This window comes from Aspergillus pseudotamarii (genome assembly GCF_009193445.1).
Source record: "Aspergillus pseudotamarii strain CBS 117625 unplaced genomic scaffold BDV38scaffold_59, whole genome shotgun sequence".
Classification (NCBI taxonomy): domain Eukaryota; kingdom Fungi; phylum Ascomycota; class Eurotiomycetes; order Eurotiales; family Aspergillaceae; genus Aspergillus; species Aspergillus pseudotamarii.
Window position 1 is genome coordinate 123,172 of NW_022475073.1, and position 20,277 is coordinate 143,448.

General features: G+C 49.3%; 7 protein-coding genes across 7 annotated transcripts; 2 read left to right on the forward strand and 5 right to left on the reverse strand.

Annotated features, from left to right (window-relative positions):
• Nucleotides 1-386: 386 nt before the first annotated feature.
• BDV38DRAFT_256868 (UDP-N-acetylglucosamine diphosphorylase) lies at nt 387-2,451 on the reverse strand. Its single transcript, XM_032055549.1, has 3 exons — nt 1,545-2,451; nt 756-1,490; nt 387-672 (listed from the first exon to the last, which is right to left on the reverse strand). Exons 1-3 carry the CDS (start codon nt 2,256-2,258, stop codon nt 601-603), a joined length of 1,521 nt encoding a protein of 506 aa, XP_031910032.1. The 5' UTR covers nt 2,259-2,451; the 3' UTR covers nt 387-600.
• A 444-nt stretch (nt 2,452-2,895) lies between these two features.
• On the reverse strand, nt 2,896-4,842 carry BDV38DRAFT_256874 (cyclophilin-like domain-containing protein). Its single transcript, XM_032055550.1, has 4 exons — nt 4,501-4,842; nt 3,690-4,390; nt 3,443-3,639; nt 2,896-3,389 (listed from the first exon to the last, which is right to left on the reverse strand). The coding sequence occupies exons 1-4, from the start codon at nt 4,578-4,580 to the stop codon at nt 2,982-2,984; spliced, it is 1,386 nt and encodes a 461-aa protein (XP_031910033.1). The 5' UTR covers nt 4,581-4,842; the 3' UTR covers nt 2,896-2,981.
• Nucleotides 4,843-7,324: 2,482 nt separating this feature from the next.
• On the forward strand, nt 7,325-9,240 carry BDV38DRAFT_173104 (uncharacterized protein). Its single transcript, XM_032051964.1, has 4 exons — nt 7,325-7,402; nt 7,461-7,698; nt 7,749-7,856; nt 7,914-9,240. The coding sequence occupies exons 2-4, from the start codon at nt 7,504-7,506 to the stop codon at nt 9,114-9,116; spliced, it is 1,506 nt and encodes a 501-aa protein (XP_031910034.1). The 5' UTR covers nt 7,325-7,402; nt 7,461-7,503; the 3' UTR covers nt 9,117-9,240.
• Nucleotides 9,241-10,453: 1,213 nt separating this feature from the next.
• Nucleotides 10,454-10,924, reverse strand: BDV38DRAFT_173136 (uncharacterized protein). Its single transcript, XM_032051966.1, has one exon. It carries the CDS (start codon nt 10,831-10,833, stop codon nt 10,576-10,578), a length of 258 nt encoding a protein of 85 aa, XP_031910035.1. The 5' UTR covers nt 10,834-10,924; the 3' UTR covers nt 10,454-10,575.
• Nucleotides 10,925-12,248, reverse strand: BDV38DRAFT_173164 (40S ribosomal protein eS24). Its single transcript, XM_032051967.1, has 3 exons — nt 11,862-12,248; nt 11,330-11,577; nt 10,925-11,242 (listed from the first exon to the last, which is right to left on the reverse strand). Exons 1-3 carry the CDS (start codon nt 11,936-11,938, stop codon nt 11,166-11,168), a joined length of 402 nt encoding a protein of 133 aa, XP_031910036.1. The 5' UTR covers nt 11,939-12,248; the 3' UTR covers nt 10,925-11,165.
• On the forward strand, nt 11,942-13,641 carry BDV38DRAFT_173259 (protein-lysine N-methyltransferase). The gene is made up of 2 exons (XM_032051969.1): nt 11,942-12,458; nt 12,607-13,641. The coding sequence occupies exons 1-2, from the start codon at nt 12,210-12,212 to the stop codon at nt 13,378-13,380; spliced, it is 1,023 nt and encodes a 340-aa protein (XP_031910037.1). The 5' UTR covers nt 11,942-12,209; the 3' UTR covers nt 13,381-13,641.
• Nucleotides 13,642-13,902: 261 nt separating this feature from the next.
• Nucleotides 13,903-20,156, reverse strand: BDV38DRAFT_273927 (CTLH/CRA C-terminal to lish motif domain-containing protein; the record flags this gene model as incomplete). Its single annotated transcript, XM_032057760.1, has 9 exons — nt 13,903-15,939; nt 16,424-16,570; nt 17,806-17,912; nt 17,973-18,488; nt 18,537-18,783; nt 18,835-18,965; nt 19,017-19,243; nt 19,348-19,397; nt 19,428-20,156. 9 exons carry the CDS (start codon nt 20,154-20,156, stop codon nt 13,903-13,905), a joined length of 4,191 nt encoding a protein of 1,396 aa, XP_031910038.1.
• Nucleotides 20,157-20,277: the final 121 nt, after the last annotated feature.

Genomic DNA, 20,277 nt, shown 5'->3' on the forward strand with positions numbered 1-20,277 from the left:
TCCATTCCTGCTGCAGGTAGTGATGCTTCTACCTCCGGGATTTCAGATGTGGGAACCGGTTCATCCAACAAGATGAGCGTTCCCAAGCGTGAATCGTTACAGGTATGATTTTATTGTTAGATTGCATGGTTTTTGAATATGAGCAATTGAAGTGCTTACTGTGCCTGTGTAAGTAGAGCTCTACTGTGTGTTGTTATTATGGGCATTGTTTCTGCACTCCCTATATTAACTGGTGTCAACTTATGGGCCTAGGGGGATAGTGCAAATGCAAGTTGCTGGGTTAAACAAGAGGCATCACCGTAGCTGGGCGCGGTGGCTCGATAGTCAGAAAGAGTAGGGCACTGGCTCTTCAGAGGAAGGGAATAGTGGGAAACGGCCGGTCATTTTCCACCTAAATAAGATGGATATGTTAAGTTGGGAGAGATGAAGAGTGTCTTTGCACGTTTACTACGCTTGTCCATTCGATCACTCGATCACTTGACCTCTCCTGAATGAGATTCGCTTTGTGGTTCAGACGCTGCTAAGCGACCATTTCATTCATATATTAATCTGCCATGCAATGCATATGGTAATAAAATCAAACAGTAGTTATCAATATATTTACTTTTCCTTCTCAACCACAGCAGGAGCCTTGATCTCACGGCCCTTAAGGAACTCAAGCCCCTCACCACCCTGTTCGATTTATGTTAGTATAGACCCTCGGATGAACATACAACTTGTTCGTTCTCGAATGGTAATAAGGACGGCGAACTTACATAGCTGATCAGCGGGGAGACCTCAACCCCAACGGCCTCCCCTTCGGTGACAACGACACCGCCGGCATTCTCAATCCAGCGCTGTCCCTGGTTCATGATGTCGCGCTTGCTAGTATCAGGGTCATCCTCACCAGTGCCACTAGCATTCTTCAGCGGCGAGAACTCATCCTCGCGGCGTACCTCGATGGATGCAAACTTCTCCAGAGGGGTCAACGGGAAGACGTCGAAGACAAACTGCTCCAACTTGATACCGTTGGGCTTTTCAGGCTTGAAACCCTCACCAGTCTCGATGTTCACGCAAGGAATCTTCTTGCGAGCGACATGGTGGGGCAGCTTGTGGGACCAGGTCTCGATGGACTCAAAGAAGCGGAAGGAATAGTAGTGGTTGACAATGTTCGCGGCGCGGAACTTCAGCACGTCAGGCTGCTTGGGGTCCTTAGCCTCGGCCGTCTCCTTGTCGATTTCGGAGTACTCGACCACATCAGGCTTGCCATTCTTCTGAAGGATCAAGCCGACTGACTCGGTAGCATTGCGCTTACGGACCACCTTGGTAGCGATATCGACCTTCTTGGAAGCGGCGAAACCAATGAAGACGGGGTCGGCAACTTTGACTAGGCAGTTGTCGACGCAGTAAGTGTGAATGTGCTCGATGCCACGCTTCCGCATGTCTTCGCGCACACCAGAGGTAATGAGAGCTTGGTAGATCCCACCATTTCCATCAGGGGCAACAGCGGCCTAGATATAGTTGTCAGAACACCGGGTTGGTCTCCATCCAAGGGAGCATCATACCTTAGACTTGGTCTCCAGCAAAATCTTACCCTCATTAGAAATGCAGGGCAGGACACCCTGCTCGAAGATGACAACGTTCTTCTTGTCCAGTCCAAAATACTTGTGCTTCTCGAAGAACTCCTCCGTGGGCTTGCGGGTAGGCCCACTGGTCATGACGTACCAGGGGATAATGGCTTCCTTGCCGGAAGTTCCTTGTGCCAGGAGCTGGAGCTTGGCAATACGCTCTGCTTGAATCTGGAAGAGGGACTTCTGACTGGGTAGACCAATATCGAAGCAACCCTTGGGTGCAGAGCTTCCCAAACGGGTACCCTGTCCGCCAGCCATCAGGACCACGGCGACCTTGTTCTCCGACACCGCCTGAAGACCTTCATCGTACCACTGTTGAATGTCCTTCGGGTTGGAGTCCATGATAGAGGCAGTGGCCACTTCAGGGAGGGGCTCGAGGGTAACGGGGCCATCCTGAGTTTTGGCGGGATTCAGAACCTTGTCGGCCAGCTCATTGATCCGGTTGGGTTTGAAGTTGCTCAGCTGATGGAAGAGCTGAGCCTTCTCGACCTGGTTTAATTGATCGGCGAATTTGAAAACATGTCCTTGCCCGGCATCGGTATACTTCTGTTGTAGTTGCTGGAACTCTTCAGGGGAAGGTTGACGAGGGGTGTTTTCGGAATGACCATGGAGCAGGTTGGATACGGTTTCCTTAATAGCTGCCGCCATGGTGTTGAACTTGAATGTAAGTGGATTCGGAGGGAAATGTGCAGATTTTTGTTCAAAGGCAAGAGAGATGTGGATGTGGTGGGGGGTTAGAGAATGAGGGAAAGTGAGAACTAGAGTCCGGGAGGGGTTTTTGCGAATGAATGGCGGGGTGGAACTGAAGCTCTGGGATGAAGGGTCTTTTAAAGCAACAACTACAACTTAATCTAATACTAAGGAGTGTGTTGTCAAGCCACGGGCTGACCGCTAGGAATAGTCTACCTCACTAATGATTTATTTTTATTCCATTATTATTTTTAGTCAGGAGTAACAGAAAGAGAGCTGCTCCATACCTGATACTAGTACTACTACTAACTGGCCTAGTACTACTCCATCGCAACCACAATTTTCAACATACGTATTATTGAGGGTATGGGCCTATAATTAGCGATCAGCAAGAAACTTTCCAAGTCTCGACGAGAGGTCGGACTGGCCAACCACGCCTCAGGGAACGGTAGAAGGCGGAGCTCTCGTGGGCCACCATCGATGTGAAGCCGTGGGGCCACAAGTTTCATCAGGGGATTTCGGTTGGTCAGTGAGATCGAGGGATTTATTGGGTGAGGCTCAGGAGATAAATAGTGAAGTCAGTCATCAAAAATCGCCCATATTTATGCAGTTAGTTACGTAGGTATGCTTGATTTATTTTACATATGGAATATAGCAGACACTAAGAATCTGAAGAACACATCAACGACGCCTCCTTTCCCGGTAACGTTCATCATCCCGGCGTCGCTCACGGTTGTTGTAGCGACTCCGGTCCTTATCGCGATATTCTCCTCGTGTTGGGCTTCGACTGAGAGACCGGTCGCGGTGTCGTCTCCGATAAGGATCTCGAGAGGAATCTCGCCGAGGGCTTCGGCTAACCCGTCGGTCACGATTGGAACTTCGTTGTGGACTCCGGCTGTATGACCGCCTGCGAGGAGCCTTATCGCCCTTGTCAAACACCAGGTTATAATCATTCTCTTCTTCCCGAGCGTTATCGGACGCCCTATACTGGCGCTTCTTCTCAAGACTTGCTACGCCGCCAAATCCGCCTCGCTGACCACTGCGCTTGGAGATGGTAGCGTTTCTCCAGCTTTCTGACAATTTCGACACCTATATGACTTATCAGCAACGCTAGGTAGTAAAAAGTGAATCGTAGAACAGACACTTTGAGAAAAATCCACATGTATACGATGATCATCGATTAGCACGCCCTGCATCTTGAAGTAGGCTTGTTCGCAATCTTTCTGGTTCTCAAACTCGATAAAAGCGTACTGCAAGCTGTCACCTGTTCGTTTGTCTCGAATGACCTCGCAGGATAAGATTGAACCGAACCGGCTGAAGATCAAGTGAAGATCCTCGTCTACTTTCCGTCAGCAAGAGAGAACATTTACGAGGACGGCGAACACATACCTTGAGTAACAGGATTCAACTTGCAGACAAACAAGACATTCTCTGGCGGCTTAACCTCCGCAAATGGGAGATCACCAACCATTTCAAGGGTCAGCGCCTGTGCTCTTGCTTCGCGTTCGCGCCGTAATTTCTCCATAGATTCCTCGTCCATATTATCGTCGAGCTCCTCATCATCGGCTATTCTCACAGTAGCTAGCTGCGCCTTCGACGGCAAAGGGCTCTCAGGGGGAGCCGCCAGGCCCGGGGGATCTTCGAATGGGTCGTCAAGAATAACCGTATGTCGGATACGAATGTCCTTGAGTGGTCGACCCCGGTCGTCTATGAAGGCTTCGTTTACTTTCTCAAGGACGTCAAATCCTTCCACAACCTTCCCAAAAATCACCGCTTTGCCATCCAGGTAATCAAGATTCTCCCCCAATGTGATGATGAACTGACTCGCAGCGATGCGCTGATCGGGATCATGTGGCGAAGGAACTGTTGCCATGCTCACTGTTCCTCTTTCATCGTGCTTCAACTTCGGCGGGGGCTCGAGCGAAAACGTCCTCTTCGGCGGACCTTCTAGAAGGCCCCATATCGACGAACCGCCATCGCTTTCTGAGGAATCAGGTCCGAGGGGATCGCCGGTTTGAAAAGTGAAGTTTTTCTGGACACTGTGGATGGGGGAAAAATTATAGTACTTGACTTTGCATAGCTTCAGGAAGCTGTAGCGGAAGAAAATGAATAGCTTAGTTTCGGGGTTCAGCTACTCGACATAATACACGCGCAAGATACACAAAAGCCAGACTATCACATGAGAATCAGGTCTACTTACTTTTCGCACGCTTTAGGACACTCGTCGACTAGTAAGTCAATGACAATGTCACCAAGGGAGGTCTCCAGGAGGACGCTCATGGCGCTCTGGTGGTCACACGTGAAGCGGGGATGATCGACCGTGCGTTAGACAAGGATACGAGGAACTAAAGAAGAAAACAAGTATTGAAATTGAACAGCATGAACCGAAATGAGAAAGGGGCCCGCACAGCAGTAAAAAATTAAGCTATTGATCGGAAGCTTGACCCTGTGGAGGGAGAGAGATGATATGGCTGAAGACTTGACGGCAGTATCCTTTTAGTTTACAGATTAAAGGCGGGAAAAGTTAAGGTGCGGAGCCGCTGCCACCAAACAAAAGCCAATTTGATCCGTCGATCCCCAACTAGTTGTACTTTCCATGGTATAGGTATGTACATACCATACGCGAGAGCCATGACCAACACCTACTAGTAGTCGGCTGACCCCTACCCCAATGGACACTATTCATTCTACTTCTATTTTCGAAGAGCTTGCTTTCACCTTTCGAATCGTTGAGCCAGCACCCCTTCGTGTAACTAGAAACCACTTCTCAATCCAACGGCAGGCCTTCCGTTAGACCCGTTCGATGTGAAATCGGGCGTGCAAGATGGACATACGCAAAGGTTGGCCAAGATTGGTAGGCTGCTGTTTACCATGACAAATGATCCGTTTGGTCAGTTCTTCTCTTGTGAGATATGCGCTTCGATACTTGGAGGACAAAGCTCAACTATGACTCCCGTATGCTCTTCCGTGAAGTGGAAAATGCGTCTTGGCACCAAGCAAAACAGCATATATTATAGGTAAGCATATTTGGTACACTTGCTAAGGTACTACTGACTATTCACTTGTTTCTCGAGTTCCACAGCAGAAGCGTTGAACGTAACGGTCAGTAGTACTGCAGCTTTACCATTTCACGTCGATCAGCAACTACAGCGAAAGGGAAAAACACGTGGTCGATCTTAGTATATTTTTGTTCTCTTCTTCCCTGTCTTACCCTTTGCGACCTCGCAATCGTCTTATTTGTTTTTTTCCATCAATAGTAATATATTTTCTTTTCTCTTTTCTTTTTTTTGCCCCTAGATTATCATTAGCTCCAGCGCTAACAAATGTCAAGCACGTTTCACTGGTTCCTGGCACCTGGTGGCTGGTCCGTTTGTCAACATGGGTCCATTTCCGACCAAACATCTTCGGAAGAAAGGAAAGGATGTCTGCAGACTGCTTCGGATCTTTCCTTCTAAATGGCTCATTTGGTATCTTCCTTTTTCCTTCGTTATGTCAGCGAACCTTGGTTCGGCGTGATTGTGGCTGTCAATTATAGACAAGGAGCTCATTGGGTTCTTTGGTCTGCTTGAATAGGTCTGCCACAAACGAAACTAATCTCACCAGGGAGCCTTGTTAGCGTATGTGCAGACAAATGTAAATCTGCTATGTCAGAACATCCTTTCGGTTCACACCCCTGACCTTTATACATGGCAGAGCTTTCCTGTCCAAGATTTCTCCCATTTCGTTGGATTGGTTGGTAGTATTAAACAATCTCATGTACTTTGCCTTACCATAACGGTAATCCCATATCTCTTCCTATACTCACTACATTTCTTCGGCTTGGTTGGATTTATTCTGTACTATTCATTGGGGATGGCATTAGATGGTTGGAGAGCGACAGCCACGCAGCCTATGTACAGATGCAGATCCAGCCCAGTGACCTGGACACAGGTTTCAAGTCGGTCCATTTATGCCAGGGCTTCATTCGGGGCTCAGTCTTGGCTACTAAGCCACATTTGCTTTCGTTGGGACTGGCATGATCTAATCGCGCCGAAGCATCGCCGTCAGTCCTACGGCTAGGATGTGCCAGCCCAGAGTTTTCCGAGACACCAGCGTAATGCTCTTGCGCTAGGTCATTTGCAAGGGCCTCTTTGTGTTATCAGCAGCTCACCACTCATTTATTAAAGCAAAATCTGGGTTTCCCAAGATTTTCATGGCCGTCACTGGCTGCCGACTCTTCACTAGATTATAGGCGGCGTGTCAAAAGTACGAAGATGTATGTTTGACGTTGAAAATGGCAGGAAGCCCAGCCATAGGTCAATAACACCGCCATTCAATGAAGGCAAACAACCTCCATACTCGTCTCGGCCAACCCACGGGGTTGCAGCTTTGCAAGGCTTTTGCAAACGTAATCGACTGCTGCCCACTTGTTGCCAAATGTATGTGTGTTGGGGGTCGGTCCCAGTCCTCTCTTTGCTTTAGGATCCATCTATGAAGAGAAATGTACCCATTTGAAGATGGCCGTGGTTCAAGGAGAAAGGTTGTGGAGCCCTGGTCGTGGCTATTGGCTCAGCAGAGCTCAGAAAGGTTTCCGGCTCTCTCAGCCTGACTCGTTATGGCGACTATCAGGTCATGTCCACCCGTGCAACGTTACTTTGTGAAACAGAACCTCTTAAAACGCCGGGAAATTCTGTCTGTCGTCTGTCTGGCTGACCTTCTATCAGGGTGCGTCTACGGACCCGACCGACTTGACGACTGACTTGGATAAAGTAGACGGAACTCTGCATAGTGCAACGAGAAAGCCAGGTATCAACTTAGCCACTTGCTTGAGCCAGCAAGTGAATTAGCAGTCCTTCCTGGCTTTTGAGCTCTTCCGAATCTGGTTACCATCCGTCGAAATAATATACATTGAACGGACCAACAGAAGAGAAAAGATATTTTTTGAAAAAACAAATACTGATAAAAGGGCAATCAGAAAATTAAACCTGACACATTGACTTAAAACTGGCATCGCTTCCGACTGTATCCCCCTCGCCCTTCCCCGGTCCCTTTTCCAATACGCGAAGATCGGCGGAACATGTTGGCCGCTATCATTCCTGGCCCATTGACCTTTGATACTTCCGGTAACCACTGATTATATTTGAATTTCCTGTACCTATTTTGACTTTATGCACGTCTCAGAACTGGAACCAATGCGTTTTCTTTGCCGCTGATACCTAAAGTAATGGCACGTTCTTTCTACACCCTGGAGGACGAGGTCGGTTTCGACCCGCAATCTCAACAAGATGTACTCTCGTTATCACATCCAACACAGGCTAGCAGCCAGCAGATGGTTGTGGACAGGATCATCGGACCGAATACTGCGATTCCGGAAGGAGAGAAGAGTCGAAACGCCACCAGACGACGGATCCCCGTAGCAGTGAGTTCCCTTTGCCCGAGGAAAGGGGATAAAGAAGCTGACATCCGCAGTGCAATAGATGTCGGAAAAGGAAGATCAAGTGCAGCGGTGATATTGGCGACGGCCAAGGATGTTCAAATTGTCGGTCTTCGGGGAATACGCACTGCCAGTTTTTAAGGGTCAGTCCTCTTCACCAATCACTGGATTCCTCTACGATAAGCTAAGATACAGCCAAGGTCAATTCATCAATGTTGCAGACAAAGGCTACTGGATGGCCGTATTCGTTTATGAACGGTACACTGTCTTTAGCTCACCAGAGACAGGGCACGTACATATCTTCAGTGGCTACAAGACAAGAGTTGTTGTCAGCGAATCCATCCAATTTCCGCGTTACTTCTCTCTCACGTCCACCACCAGCCTTTTGCATAAGCTCGACCGAGCCTCAACAGTCCTATAGTCGCCCAGGCTTTGGTCAGGATCATATGGCCAATTATGACGAAGATCCCTCGGCTGCTTACGGTTCACAGCCTGCAGCCTACGGGGTGCCCACGATATTACCCCAAGGAGCCCTAGGAGACTACTACGGAGTCCCATGGTCAAGGACATGCCATTCTGGCCTTAGCGTTACTAGGGGAGGGCTTTTGCCCGACCATGAAGCGCAGGGCACGTTTCACCACTCCGATTACGCTTATATAATGTCGGCGCCGGGAACCCAATCTACTGATACGGGCTTTGTGCCCTCGATGGTTGCTCTATCATCTGCGGGACAGGAAGCAGATCGGACACTTCCCACCCCCAGTGGGCGGAACCAGCTTCAATCGGGTCTTTCGGTGCTCCCAACATCGTCCGATGCCATTTCCGGGCTTCCTCAACAGGACTGCAGGGTTGGACACCCCTGGACACCTAAAGCTATCATTACTGCCAACAGTGCCCGGTCGATGAAACAGTATACCCCCGAACCTTTTAACGCCGCCCCTCTAAACCGGGCAAAACCACCCCCGTCGAACACGCAGGAGATGGTGCTTGGATATTCACCAATGACGTCGGCCAGTGCTTCGTCACCGTTGATGCCCTCCTGTGGCACATTCACTCGATTGAACCCCGCGAATTCCGGCGAAGAGCTGCAGAGAAGCGAGGAAGCTCCAATGCGAAGGCCGATCTTGACTGAGAGTGCCCGTCTTTCTCTTGTGGAGGATAGCTCCACCATTTACGGTTACTGCAGCTCTGAGAGGAGAAAAGGACCCAAACCAGGCACTTCCGGGATGCTAATGAACGGACTTCCTTACACGCGACCTCCCGAGCAGCTCCAAAGTACCTCCTCCTCTTTAGCTTTTAGCTTGCCGGCAGCGGACGGCCTTTCGGATCCCGGAGCAACCGTAGAAGCACATCGGACGCAAGCTTTGAGTAACCCAGGGGGCTTCTATTCCGAGGCGTGCTAAGCGGCTGTGCATGTTACTACAGCGTAAGCGCTCTGACCACGGCTGAGGGAGCTGAGCAACACGTTTTTGCACGGTGTTTTGGTAGAGTTTCGTTTCGTTTGTTTCTGCTATTTGTCATTACGCTGTCTGACAGCCAAGAGTTGGTGCAAATATTGATCTGTTTGTTCTCTTACCATTCCCCTTGATTTCCTTCTTAGCCCTCCGATAGTTCTGGGTGATTCCAAATACTTCTCCTGCTTGTACACCCTTCAACATCTTTCTATTTTTCTTTTCATTTCTTTCCCCCCAAATTTTCCGGATCTCGGTCCTGGAAACCCAAAAGTTACACTAATATCGGGGTAGGCAAGGATTGTCGGGTCGGGTATCTTTGTATCTTCCTTAGCATCTTTCTTCCGTTCTATCTTTTGGTGAACCATAATATGGGGTCTAGGCTAGGCCACGGTGGGAGGCATTTTCGAGTGAACGGCGGCTTGTTTGAAGTCCGTTTGATGCTTGTGTCCGTTTGGTGGTTCTATCTCTGCTGGGGCTTTTCTTTTCCTGTTCAAAGCTTCCTGTGCATGTAACCTACATAGCTCCAACTACAGCCCTAGAACCCGTAAACAGTTATCAGTTACAAAAATATTTAATATCGATACACAAATTGTCAATAGCCTCTCTTTGATCCTACAGCCGTCACTAGACAAAAGTTCAAGAATAGATCCGAGGCGGACGAAGCCAGCCCTCTCAAACCAGATCATGTTGCTCGTGAACAGAACCTTACAACTCAGGAATATTAGAAATAATGTACACCAAAATCTCCACCATGTCCCCCAAAGCTATTTTCTTATATGCCTAGGTAAGCAAAAGAAAGCCAAACAAGGCTGGATCCAGTTACTGTCTCTACACCAATCATTCTCAGCCCTGTGTCCCCCTTGGTCTACCTAATCTGGTTTCCCATTTACACTAGGTACGACGTATGTACATACGCAGTGGATCAAGAGAAAAGAGGAAGGGAAAAAAAGTTCGTGTGTACAGAGCAAAATCAAGTTAAGTACAGTAAGTACATCTTCATCAGAGGGCAAAGTTGGGGGGGGAAATAAAGCTTCATCTATTCGGGAGTCGACTCGACCTTTTACAATATCCACATCCATGAATGAGCTCGGGGGGATTAATCCCGATGGAGGGAAGGTGCCCAAGGGGTTCAGTGGTCTCCAAGGGATGGTTCCTACCAGTTGACTGACCTAATTTGAGGTCGGCGGGTTCCTGTGTTACACTACGGCAACTATGGGGTTTGAGAATGCCGTGATTCGGTTGGGAAGGTTTCATACTTTGGGGTAGAGGAATGAACTAGGGAGAGGTAGGAGTTGGAGTAGAGGGCTTTCTGGTGCGTACTGGTCTGCTAGCAGTGGATTTAAAACTCCCCGTTAACTAAAAAATAGATAACCAGGAAGAGACATCGCCAACACTAGAGCCGAGTAAGCTACGCATCGAGCACCAGAACTACCACCAAGGAAGGCTGGGAAGCGATGCAGGTCATGAACATGAGCTCATGGGTGCCTGACATCTCACAAGCCTTTCTGCCTGAGAAGTTGGTTGGAGAGTAAGAAGTGATATCCCATGCATCATCGACAGGTGTTCCAAACCAAAAAAAAGAAAAACAGGAACAAACCCTTGTATAGTAAAAGCACCGATGTAAATAAAGTGTAAATCCCAGAGTTATAAAAGTAAAAAGAAACATTTTTCATCCACCAGCCCGGAAACAAAATAAAGTAGAAAAGATGAGATATAAGAATCCAGAACCCCCAAATCTCAAATTTGATATTTTTTTTGTTTCTTTTGATTGTGATTGATGCGGTTGCCCCCTGTCATCGTCATGGCATGATAACTATATTTGCATAGCATAGCATACATAGCTTTAGTATGGTATGGTGTATCGCATATGCGAATGCGAATCGCTCAATCACCACCACAGGGTTATCATCAATAGCTTTAGCACTAGCCCCTGGCCGCAACCAACAATCCTTCCCATCCGATCCATATCCATCAGAATTCGACAGGTCGAGGGCGCGCTTAGTTCTTGGACTTCTTGGGGCCCTTGGTCTTGGCGGTACCGCGGAACTTCTTGGAGCGGTTCTTGCGCTGCTTGCCTGTATTCCGGAAGAAAATCACACATCAGCCCATGCCTTGTTTCGATACCCAGATATACCATATCCAGAAGGGAAGGAAATGCATACGCTGCTGTCTGCTGGGCTTCTCGATCTTCTCGGCAGCACCGATACGGACGAGACGGTAGTGAGGCTCGAACTTCTTCAGGGCTTCCTGGGAGTCGTAGACGAGGGCGAAGCCAGTGCTCTTGCCACCACCGTATTGCGTACGGAAGCCGAAGACGGAGACCTGGTCCTTGTTGGCCTTGTACAGGTCGGCGAGCTTGCCGCGGAGCTCATCCTTGGAGACGTTGGCGCGGTTGGGGTGGAGGACGTCACTGCAAATCATATTAGAGATCATGTTCAACTCATCGTTCTTCTTTTCTTGCAAATATTCCAAGCGCCGATCCATCACTGCCGGGCCTCCTCTTAAAAGATTATAGAAGCCCCATAATCAATATCCCCCCAGAAAAAATCACATCTCCAGAAGAAACCCCCTCTTAATCCAAAGTTTTTCTCACACCAACAAATTTCGTCTGCCGAAGAACAAACCGTCCCATCCCAAGTCGGCCTCGGAAGCAAGATTGTGAACAGCGGACAGAGGAAAAAACAGGGAGCTTACACGACCATCTGCTTACGAGCAAGCAGGGGGTTGCGGATGAACTTGCGAGTCCGCAGGGTAACGGGAGCGTCGGCCATTATTGCGGTAGCAGCGAATATCTGCGTCGACGAGGACAGGAAGTTGGGGGGGGATTGTCGAAGTCGCTGTCGTTGGCGGGCTCGAAGTGGTCGGTCGTCAAATCCCAAAGTGATAATTTTGCTTGTTGTGCATGTGGGCTCGCTAAGGGCGCACTAACCCGCCTTCGGTAGGTCTGTGCACGTGACAGCCTTATCCGCTATCAATTGATCGTCCCCCTCATTTTCAACGGAGTATAAAAAAAGTCCCAAAGAGAAAATATTCCTCCCAAAAATGTCTCAAGGTAACGAAATACATTCACTAAAGAAGCTTGCCGCGCAGTACTCTCAACAACTCGACCTAACTCATCTCTCTCTCCCCAACACTCCCACCATCGTCCGTCCCGACATACAATGCGCCATCTACGAGCATATGTTCAACGAGGCCGCAGTATGGCCCCTCCCACCAATGGGCTATCGCACACGCGTTCTAAAGACGATCATAGCACGGATTGAAGAGGGAATCACCGATCCGGAGGAGGATGTACGTCCGATCCTAAGCTCCTCTACCTGTACGCAGAGCCCATTTCTAGAAATACAGATAATAGTTAGATATACACTATTATATGTTTCTACCAATTGAACCATCCGCGCTTCATAAAATAAACCATTAACTAGTAATACCTGGATAGGAACTAAATTCCGACCTCATTGAAACTTGGACAAATCTGATCTCCCTCCCCAAACCCTCTCAAATCCAGCAAGCCCAACAACTAACCTACATTAAATACACCGCCCCTGCCACCACCACCTCTCAAGGCCCCCAAACAGTGATTACTTCGGAATCGCGCGGCCTGATCTACTCCTCTGGCACTACTGGCTTCCGCACCTGGGAAGCCTCCCTCCATCTCGGAACATACCTCTCCACACCCACCGGCGCAGCCCATGTGACTGGTAAACGGGTGATCGAGCTCGGCGCGGGAACAGGGTTCGTGTCAATGTATGCGGCGAAGTACCTGCGGCCGCAATTTGTGCTTGCGACGGATCGTGAGGGGACACTGATCGAGAATATGAAGGATAGCAAAGCGAGGAATGGGCTAGGCGGGCAGTTTGGGGTCGGAGCTTGGGAATGGGGAACGCCGTTGGGGTATCCGGCTGAAGATGATACTGAGGATATAGCAAGGGAAGATCTGTGTTTTGATGTTGCACTCGGTGCGGATTTGGTACGTTATGTCTCGTTACTCAAGCTAATTGGTGTTCCTGGTTCGAAGAGGTTAATGGAACGTAGACCTATGACACAGACTTACTTCCTCTATTGTTTGCTACTCTTCATGACCTTTTTGATAACTACCGGGTCCGAGAATTCATTCTCTCAGCTACATTACGGAACCAGCAGACCTTCCAGGCGTTTCTCGATGCTTGTGGTATTTGCTCCCTTCGATAGTACTGCTTTGGGGCAGGGTTAGGGCACTGACTATTTCGCAGACAACAACCGTTTTAAAGCAGTGTGTCTACCGTTTGAGTCGCCAGTGACGGAGAACCAGACCGGTTTTTTCCATGAGACCGGGATCCCAATTCGAACCTACCGGGTCACGAGGTAGACAGCCTTTTCGCAAAAGATTCCATGCTCACGAGAAAGAACTTATTTACGCTTACGGGTAGCTGAACCTATCAATGGGCCAATAACAAAGAAGTATCCTTAAGATATTATAAAGATTCTGCTATATACTGTATTGAGCCTTCCTATACAGAGCACTATATGGAAAGTGTAACAGTCTGTAATGATAAGGAATATCCGCTGGGGTATCATGGAAGCAAAGAGAGACGCCAAGTATATACTCGCTAATCGATCAGGAGTGTAAAAGCCACTAGGGCTGCCCATATACGAACATGCAGCTCATCCCTGCCGTAGCATGAAAGAAAATGGTATAAAAAAAATCAAACTGTGCACAGTGGACCAGAACACTACTGTTGATACCATCCGTGCCTCACTCTGCCAAAGTCTCTCTCAACAGGCCCTCATCGATTGCCTCGGCATGAATAGCAAAAGGGGCTCGGGAGGTTGGCCGAAAACCCATGATTGGGCCTTTTTGGTTCACGCCAGGGTACCGATAACGCAGGCTCGGAACGGTGTCAGCCTTGGGGTCTGGCTTTCTATTCGCAGCGGATGGGGGTGTCGTATCTGGCGATACCTGTGACGTCGATAATATTGGCTGTTCTTGGTGAGGTTGTGTGTCGCCAATGGCCGTTGTGGGTGTATTTCCCAAATGCTCTCGCATCCATCCGCCTACACGGCGGGTGAGGGAAATTTTTCGAGTAGGTGTCCCAGTAGGGTCTGAGTGGCCACTTGTTGCTGACCCTGTCTCGGAATGCCTACTAGCAGCCATTGAAGCAAGTAGCGCTTGCGAAGACTGGTCAATTTTCGAAGGCTCTCTATTGGCGGTGACTGTGCTCGTTGAGAGAACTGGGTTGGAGAACCGATCGTTACTAGAAAAGATACGGCGCGGGACGCGAGCAGAGTAGGGCCTCGAGATATCCTCCATCCGCGATGGACGTCGACTGGGAGTATGGATGTCCATGCCTGCAACAGAGAACAAGCTCTCATGCGATTGCTTGCGCCTTGAGCGATAAGGAGAGGCAAATACATCATCAGGCGCAGGAGAAAAGCCTCTCTCAGAAGTGGCGTAATGCACGGAGTCCTCTCGTTCCTCCGGTATAACAGGCTGGTACGCATCCCCAAGACCCTTGTTGAAAACGCTATCATCCACAGGATCGACCGAAATATCCGTTTCAGGAGATCGAAAACTAGCATCATAGAAGCTGCTTCTTCGTCGACTAACCCTTAATGGCGAAAAGGCTGTGCTGTCGGGGCTAGTAGCTCGCGAGGAATCAAACCCACGCTCTACCCTATCAAATATAGACGATGACCGATATCCGGATTGAGGTGAGCTTGCTATGGACTCAGCTCCAGGCGACTGCAAGGACCAGCGTTTAGAAGCCGAGGGAATTTGTACGGGGGGCTGAGACATCATAGTGGACGCAGAAGAATGAGAAGATTGCGACCGGTGCGTAGGTTTGCGAGCTAATTTTGTACCAGAAGGAGAGTGGACAGTATTTGGATGCCCCCAGGTGTGCCTGTTCTTGGAACGTCGGAAAAGTGTGGGTCTCTCCTTTTTGATAGCCGGCGTATGATAATGGTGGTGAATGTGAAACTCTTGCGGTGCTCGACGCGGTTCCTTGGACTCAAGTTCCTGACTCAACGTCGGTGCAAGTTGTGGCACTTGCCCATCGCCTTCTGTCATGGGGACCAACTGGTGCGAAATGATCTGATCCCGCAGACACTGCACCTCTTGATTCGAACTCTCCAGCAATTCCCGCAATTCAACGATTCCCAATTGCAGATTGGCATTATCCTGTAATATGTCCCGGACAAAGCGGGACACCACGGTTCCGCCGTGATTCCTGCCCAAGTCATGAGTCGCCGCGGCTCCCTTTAGCCGTCTAGCAGCGCCATCCAGCTCCCGTTCAACGGTCCGTTTTCGCTCCATACGCTGGACTGCTTCGGTATGGCGTTCGCGTTCCTCTCGTGCCTCCTTCTCAATGCGGTCGATTTGATGATGAAGATCTCTTAAAGTACTTTCTGCCTTCTTCCATCGCTGGACCGCCGATCTTGACTCTTCTTCAGCTGACTCCAGGCTCTCATGGAGCTTGGATTGTTCATTCTCCATCTGAACCAATTGGGCGTCGAGGTCAGCTGCACGGGCAGCTGACACCGTCACTTTGCGAAGCTCAGCTTCAGAATGCTCTAGTCTAACTTCAAGAGACTTGGTATGAGAATCTGCATCAGCAACAGCTTTGTTCAAAGCGTCCAGCTGTTCCAACAACCCGCGGTTCTCTTCGATGATGCGGGCATTTTCGACCTGCACCTCACGTTTCTCGCGTTCCAGGTTCTCGATACTGGTGAGGAACCGACGACGATCCTCCTCAGCCTCGGCCATGTAGGATTCATGGCGATGTAGTAAAGCCTGTAATGCAAACGTTAGTGACGACGAGTTCGTTGAAGCGAACGCCGTGACAGCGTTATCTTGGAAGGCGGCCATGACGGACAACAACACAATGGGAGAGGATGGGAGACCTAGCGGTCGTTACAGTCGCCATGGGTGACACGAGGTTGACAGGTCGTCTCTCTCTCCCTTTTTTTGCCTTTTCTCAATAACTGCAGCCCAACGTCCTTTCGCAAAGGTAACGAAAGGAGGGTCCAAATTCCAACGGAGTACAAACAATGTGACAGGGGGAAAGTAAAAACAGACTGTGGGGGCTGCGAGTACGACGATCTATGTACTCTCAAGGAACCCCAAGTATGTACAAGTACAAAGTATGCTGACAGACATCGAGCCATGAAGACAAAAAAGCAAAGGAACGGAAGCCATAAATATGGATGCATCGAAGATAACGGAATGATGACGCAGAGGCCTGATTTCGACCCAAAGCGCCGACAAAGGAACGTACCTGACCCAATCGAGCAGCCGTAGCGAGATCCTTTTCCAACCCCTCCAGGGCCAGATTATTGTGCTGCAGGAATGTACAATCATTCCGGCCACAGCAACAGCGCAGAGCCGTCGGAGTGGATGAGGAGTGGGTAGGAATGCATGGAACCTGACTAGCAGGAACCGGGCTATGCGGACGGGATGCCATGGCTGGGATTAGAATGCGACTTTGCCCAAGACTGTGTGTGAGTTGGCACCCCTTGGAGTGGCTAGCTAGAGCGGAGGCGCCAAATCATCGAGCTGAGCTGTCGGTTCCCAGTGGATCTGAGGGGTCAATGAGGGGTGGAAATGAGATCAGTACATCTCCACCATAAAACTCAGTTGAAAAGCCATGTAAAGGAAAACCCTCCGATGGCTATTGTTAATGGATCGTAGTTGACAGTCGTAAACTATGAATGGAAAGGTAACTTGGAAAGAGTGACGGGTGGTTTTATTTGGCAGAGAGAGAAAAAGGCGGAGAAGACTGTCGATAAGGCTTCCATCGGAGCGCTGATTGGCTACAAAGAGAGTTACAGTCACACACGGTTCATTACCCGCAATTTTTCACGAGTTACGCAGATGATAGCGGGTATCACTCGCCTCATTTACATTACCATTACTTGCAGGTACTGTACTGGAGGAACGAAAATATTGAGGTAGTGCTACCTGTTCGTCTACCTTGCAGTGATGAGACACATGGATGTAAGGGAAAAAGAATGAAACCACTCATCGCCTCACAGTTGTCATGAAACCACGCAACCTGATTCTGACCTACATAAGCCTGCTCACAGGCCAAGTTGGTGGTAGGCGATGGACCCGACTAGGCCAACTTAGTAGTAAGCCTTCCCCGATCGTCACTGATGTGCAGCCACGAGTGGAGTGACTCTGGTAGAAATCGGAACATAAGATATCACAATTCACCACTCGTGGTAATTCTTCCGGAACATCATCCGTATGCGCCTCCACGCACATTGCCTTCGGCAAGAGAAAATTTTTTTAGGAAAAACTCTATCGATTGGATTTGGAATTGAATTGGGAAATTATTACCAGTCATGGCTACTACTGTATGTACCTGTAGCGTCATACTTATCTAGGTTCGTGTATATGAACACAGCAAACTCAAAGTATCTCAGGACGATGATCAGATCAACCTGACCGGGAAATAAAAAAAAAAAAAAAAAGTCAAGACAGAGGAGTTGTGCAGGGCCACCAATAGACATTCAGGGAAAATGAAAAAAGAAGATGGATTAAAAAAAAGAAAGGAAGAAAAGGTTACCAGTCTTCATGTGCCACGTTCACAAAATAATCAAGTAATCAGTCCCAAACATGCTGCTGAAGGATTCAAAGCAGAAAATCATTTCGCACATTAATAAACGCCCCAGCGCCGCCTTCTTCACTGATTTCATTGACCAGCACTTCTGTCTGTTGGTAAAGCCGCTCCAGAGCTGCTGATGATGATTTGCCAAGTGAAACTACACGTAGGTTAGTCAGGATCCACTTCGCACGAACAACAAATGATCGGAGGGAAGTACCTAAAATCGCCGAATTCAACTCCTCTGCAACGGCAATGCGGCCTGCAGGGTCCAGGTAATGCCCGTGGACTGACTGCTTCGGATCAGGATACGCCACCAACGAGAAAATGTCATCCAGCATCTTCTTGTTCCCTCCGCGCTCGTCATTCGGATAATCTAGACGTAATTGTTGCCCATACTGGACGGCTTCGGTGAGGAGCTCGTTGAACTTCGCAGCGTTTTCGGGCTCTTCCGTATCCATTCCGTCAGCGTTCCAGCCGCCACCGTGGTGCATTTGTTCGTCAAGCTCCATCTCTTCGTCGAAAACGGCACTGCCATCAGCAAGGCCATTAGATGACTTCTCTCTCTTCGATGCAGCCCAAGAGGGCTCGTTGCATCTACGCATCATCTCCAAAAATTTCCGACATCGTAACTTGAAGTGAATATGAGGGAAGTTCTGCAAAACATTGGCGTAATAAGCATTAGTATACTTCAGCGCCTTGTCGATATCGCCATCCAATATCGCTGCTCGAATCTCTGCGTAGAGTTAGTGCAAGTTATCTAATAAAGTCGGGAACGCCGCACTTTGCCGGTTGATCGCTTCAACATCTTCCTCTACCTCATACTTCTTCAGTGGCTCCGTACGCCCATTTTGCAGCGCTGCCGACTCTGCAGCGACCTCTTCTGCAAAAGCCCGAGCCGTTTCAACATATCCGTCATGAGCCAGGAACTGTGCAACCAATTCTTGGAGCAAGGCAGACTCATCTAAGGGTGGCTGTAGGTTAGCGGTGCTGGTGGCACGAATCTCTGAGTGAATGGCAAATTTCTCTTTCTGCATTTGATCAGTAATATCCAGACTGCCGCCAAGATGCACACTACACACCTTAACCATGCCATCAATGTCGAACATGAACGGATGTTGGCCAAAGTTTGCCGCCAAATGCACAGGGGGCTGTTTTTTCATGCCCACCGAGGGGTAGACCTTTAGGTTTCGCAATTCCCGAAAGGCATTACCTAGCTGTCGTTAGCTTTCATTGAGAATTTCACCTGTCGCGAGGTCATTACCCAGAAACACGCCATTTTTAGTGAAAAATGCACAACCCGTCGAAAAATTGACACCGCAGCCCACGGTATCGTTTACACCAAAGGTAGGACCGTATTGTCGTCCTTGCCCTTGACTTTCACCGAAAAATGACTTGCCATCATCACCATGGTACGCCCAGGATTCTTGCTCCCATCCCGGGAGACGCTCAACCGACGCTTTATTACTGGAGAACCCGATCCCGATCATTCTGTTACGGTAAGTATATCTCCCAGAAGAGAAAGAAAAGACGGACAGAGAAATGGAAGAGAAAAGGAAGACAATCATCTCCTTCTAAAAGTGGTGTGAACATACCCCTCCTTAGGTTTGGATAAAATCGTAATTTCAAAATAGTAGATCCCGCACTGCGGCGGCATCGGGTTATCCGCACGCACGGCAGCAGCTTCATGGTCGTGTTTATTGACTGGGCCGGTATAACGGACCTCCAATCCCCCGCTTGTGAGCTCCAGACCAGAATATTTGTCTCCGTCATTCCACTGTGAAGGAAGCGGCATAACGTGTTCGTCATCGCCAGGGGGTTCCCTCTCGATGATATCATAGGTCATCCCACGATGGGATGGTGTTATACGCGGCAAGCTCGCCTGGCTGGAGGAGGTAGAAATGGGATTCGACGTTGACGAAGAATAAATTGCATCCCGTTGGGACGCCAGCTTGGCTCGACGAGCTGCATCGAGGCGGGAGATGTACCTGGAGTTGCGCAGGTATGATGGTGTAAATGAAGACGATGCAACGTCGGAGAAGCTGCCGGGATTTTGGGGGAAGGGATCAGAACGAGTGAAGCTGGCGTATTTTCGGGAATAAGGAGGAAGTGTATCGCCGGACGACATCCTCCATGGGGAGTTCATCTGCATGTCTGCATCCAGGTCTGCGGATGGCCTCAGATGGCGGCCGTCGGGATGAAATGGTGGGGGGTAAGAAGTGGAGTTCGAAGTAAGCAGTTGCGAGAACGGACCACTATTGCTTGGTGGCGAGAGCGCAGTTCCAGACAGGACGGAAGCGTAGGATGAACGACGGGGGATGGTAGAGAGGCTTGGGCCGGAATATGTGGTGGCTACAGGAGCTCCTCGAGCTCCACTGGACGGGGGAAATGGTGCATCGGTCATATTGGAGTCGTTCGTTGGATGGAGCCAAAGTCAACGGCGGGCGGGTACTTAGTGATGAGCGGGGAGGGTCGACGAACATACACAACACTCTCACGCGAGTGTCTCTCGAAACTCGAATGAC

What these genes read in the sequence shown, in the direction of transcription:
- BDV38DRAFT_173136 (XM_032051966.1), bottom strand. Translation starts at nt 10,833, where the DNA reads ATGTTTCTTTTTACTTTTATAACTCTGGGATTTACACTTTATTTACAT.
- BDV38DRAFT_173104 (XM_032051964.1), top strand. Translation starts at nt 7,504, where the DNA reads ATGGCACGTTCTTTCTACACCCTGGAGGACGAGGTCGGTTTCGACCCG. An exon ending in GACGACGGATCCCCGTAGCA is followed by an intron (nt 7,699 to 7,748) that starts GTGAGTTCCCTT and finishes TGACATCCGCAG; the next exon opens with TGCAATAGATGTCGGAAAAG. An exon ending in CGCACTGCCAGTTTTTAAGG is followed by an intron (nt 7,857 to 7,913) that starts GTCAGTCCTCTT and finishes GATACAGCCAAG; the next exon opens with GTCAATTCATCAATGTTGCA.
- BDV38DRAFT_256868 (XM_032055549.1), bottom strand. Translation starts at nt 2,258, where the DNA reads ATGGCGGCAGCTATTAAGGAAACCGTATCCAACCTGCTCCATGGTCAT. An exon ending in TGCTGGAGACCAAGTCTAAG is followed by an intron (nt 1,491 to 1,544) that starts GTATGATGCTCC and finishes AACTATATCTAG; the next exon opens with GCCGCTGTTGCCCCTGATGG. An exon ending in TCTCCCCGCTGATCAGCTAT is followed by an intron (nt 673 to 755) that starts GTAAGTTCGCCG and finishes TAAATCGAACAG; the next exon opens with GGTGGTGAGGGGCTTGAGTT.
- BDV38DRAFT_173259 (XM_032051969.1), top strand. Translation starts at nt 12,210, where the DNA reads ATGTCTCAAGGTAACGAAATACATTCACTAAAGAAGCTTGCCGCGCAG. An exon ending in TCACCGATCCGGAGGAGGAT is followed by an intron (nt 12,459 to 12,606) that starts GTACGTCCGATC and finishes ATACCTGGATAG; the next exon opens with GAACTAAATTCCGACCTCAT.
- BDV38DRAFT_256874 (XM_032055550.1), bottom strand. Translation starts at nt 4,580, where the DNA reads ATGAGCGTCCTCCTGGAGACCTCCCTTGGTGACATTGTCATTGACTTA. An exon ending in TGTCCTAAAGCGTGCGAAAA is followed by an intron (nt 4,391 to 4,500) that starts GTAAGTAGACCT and finishes CTTCCGCTACAG; the next exon opens with CTTCCTGAAGCTATGCAAAG. An exon ending in ATGTGGATTTTTCTCAAAGT is followed by an intron (nt 3,390 to 3,442) that starts GTCTGTTCTACG and finishes TAAGTCATATAG; the next exon opens with GTGTCGAAATTGTCAGAAAG.
- BDV38DRAFT_173164 (XM_032051967.1), bottom strand. Translation starts at nt 11,938, where the DNA reads ATGGCCGACGCTCCCGTTACCCTGCGGACTCGCAAGTTCATCCGCAAC. An exon ending in GCTCGTAAGCAGATGGTCGT is followed by an intron (nt 11,578 to 11,861) that starts GTAAGCTCCCTG and finishes TATGATTTGCAG; the next exon opens with TGACGTCCTCCACCCCAACC. An exon ending in GAAGCCCAGCAGACAGCAGC is followed by an intron (nt 11,243 to 11,329) that starts GTATGCATTTCC and finishes TCCGGAATACAG; the next exon opens with GCAAGCAGCGCAAGAACCGC.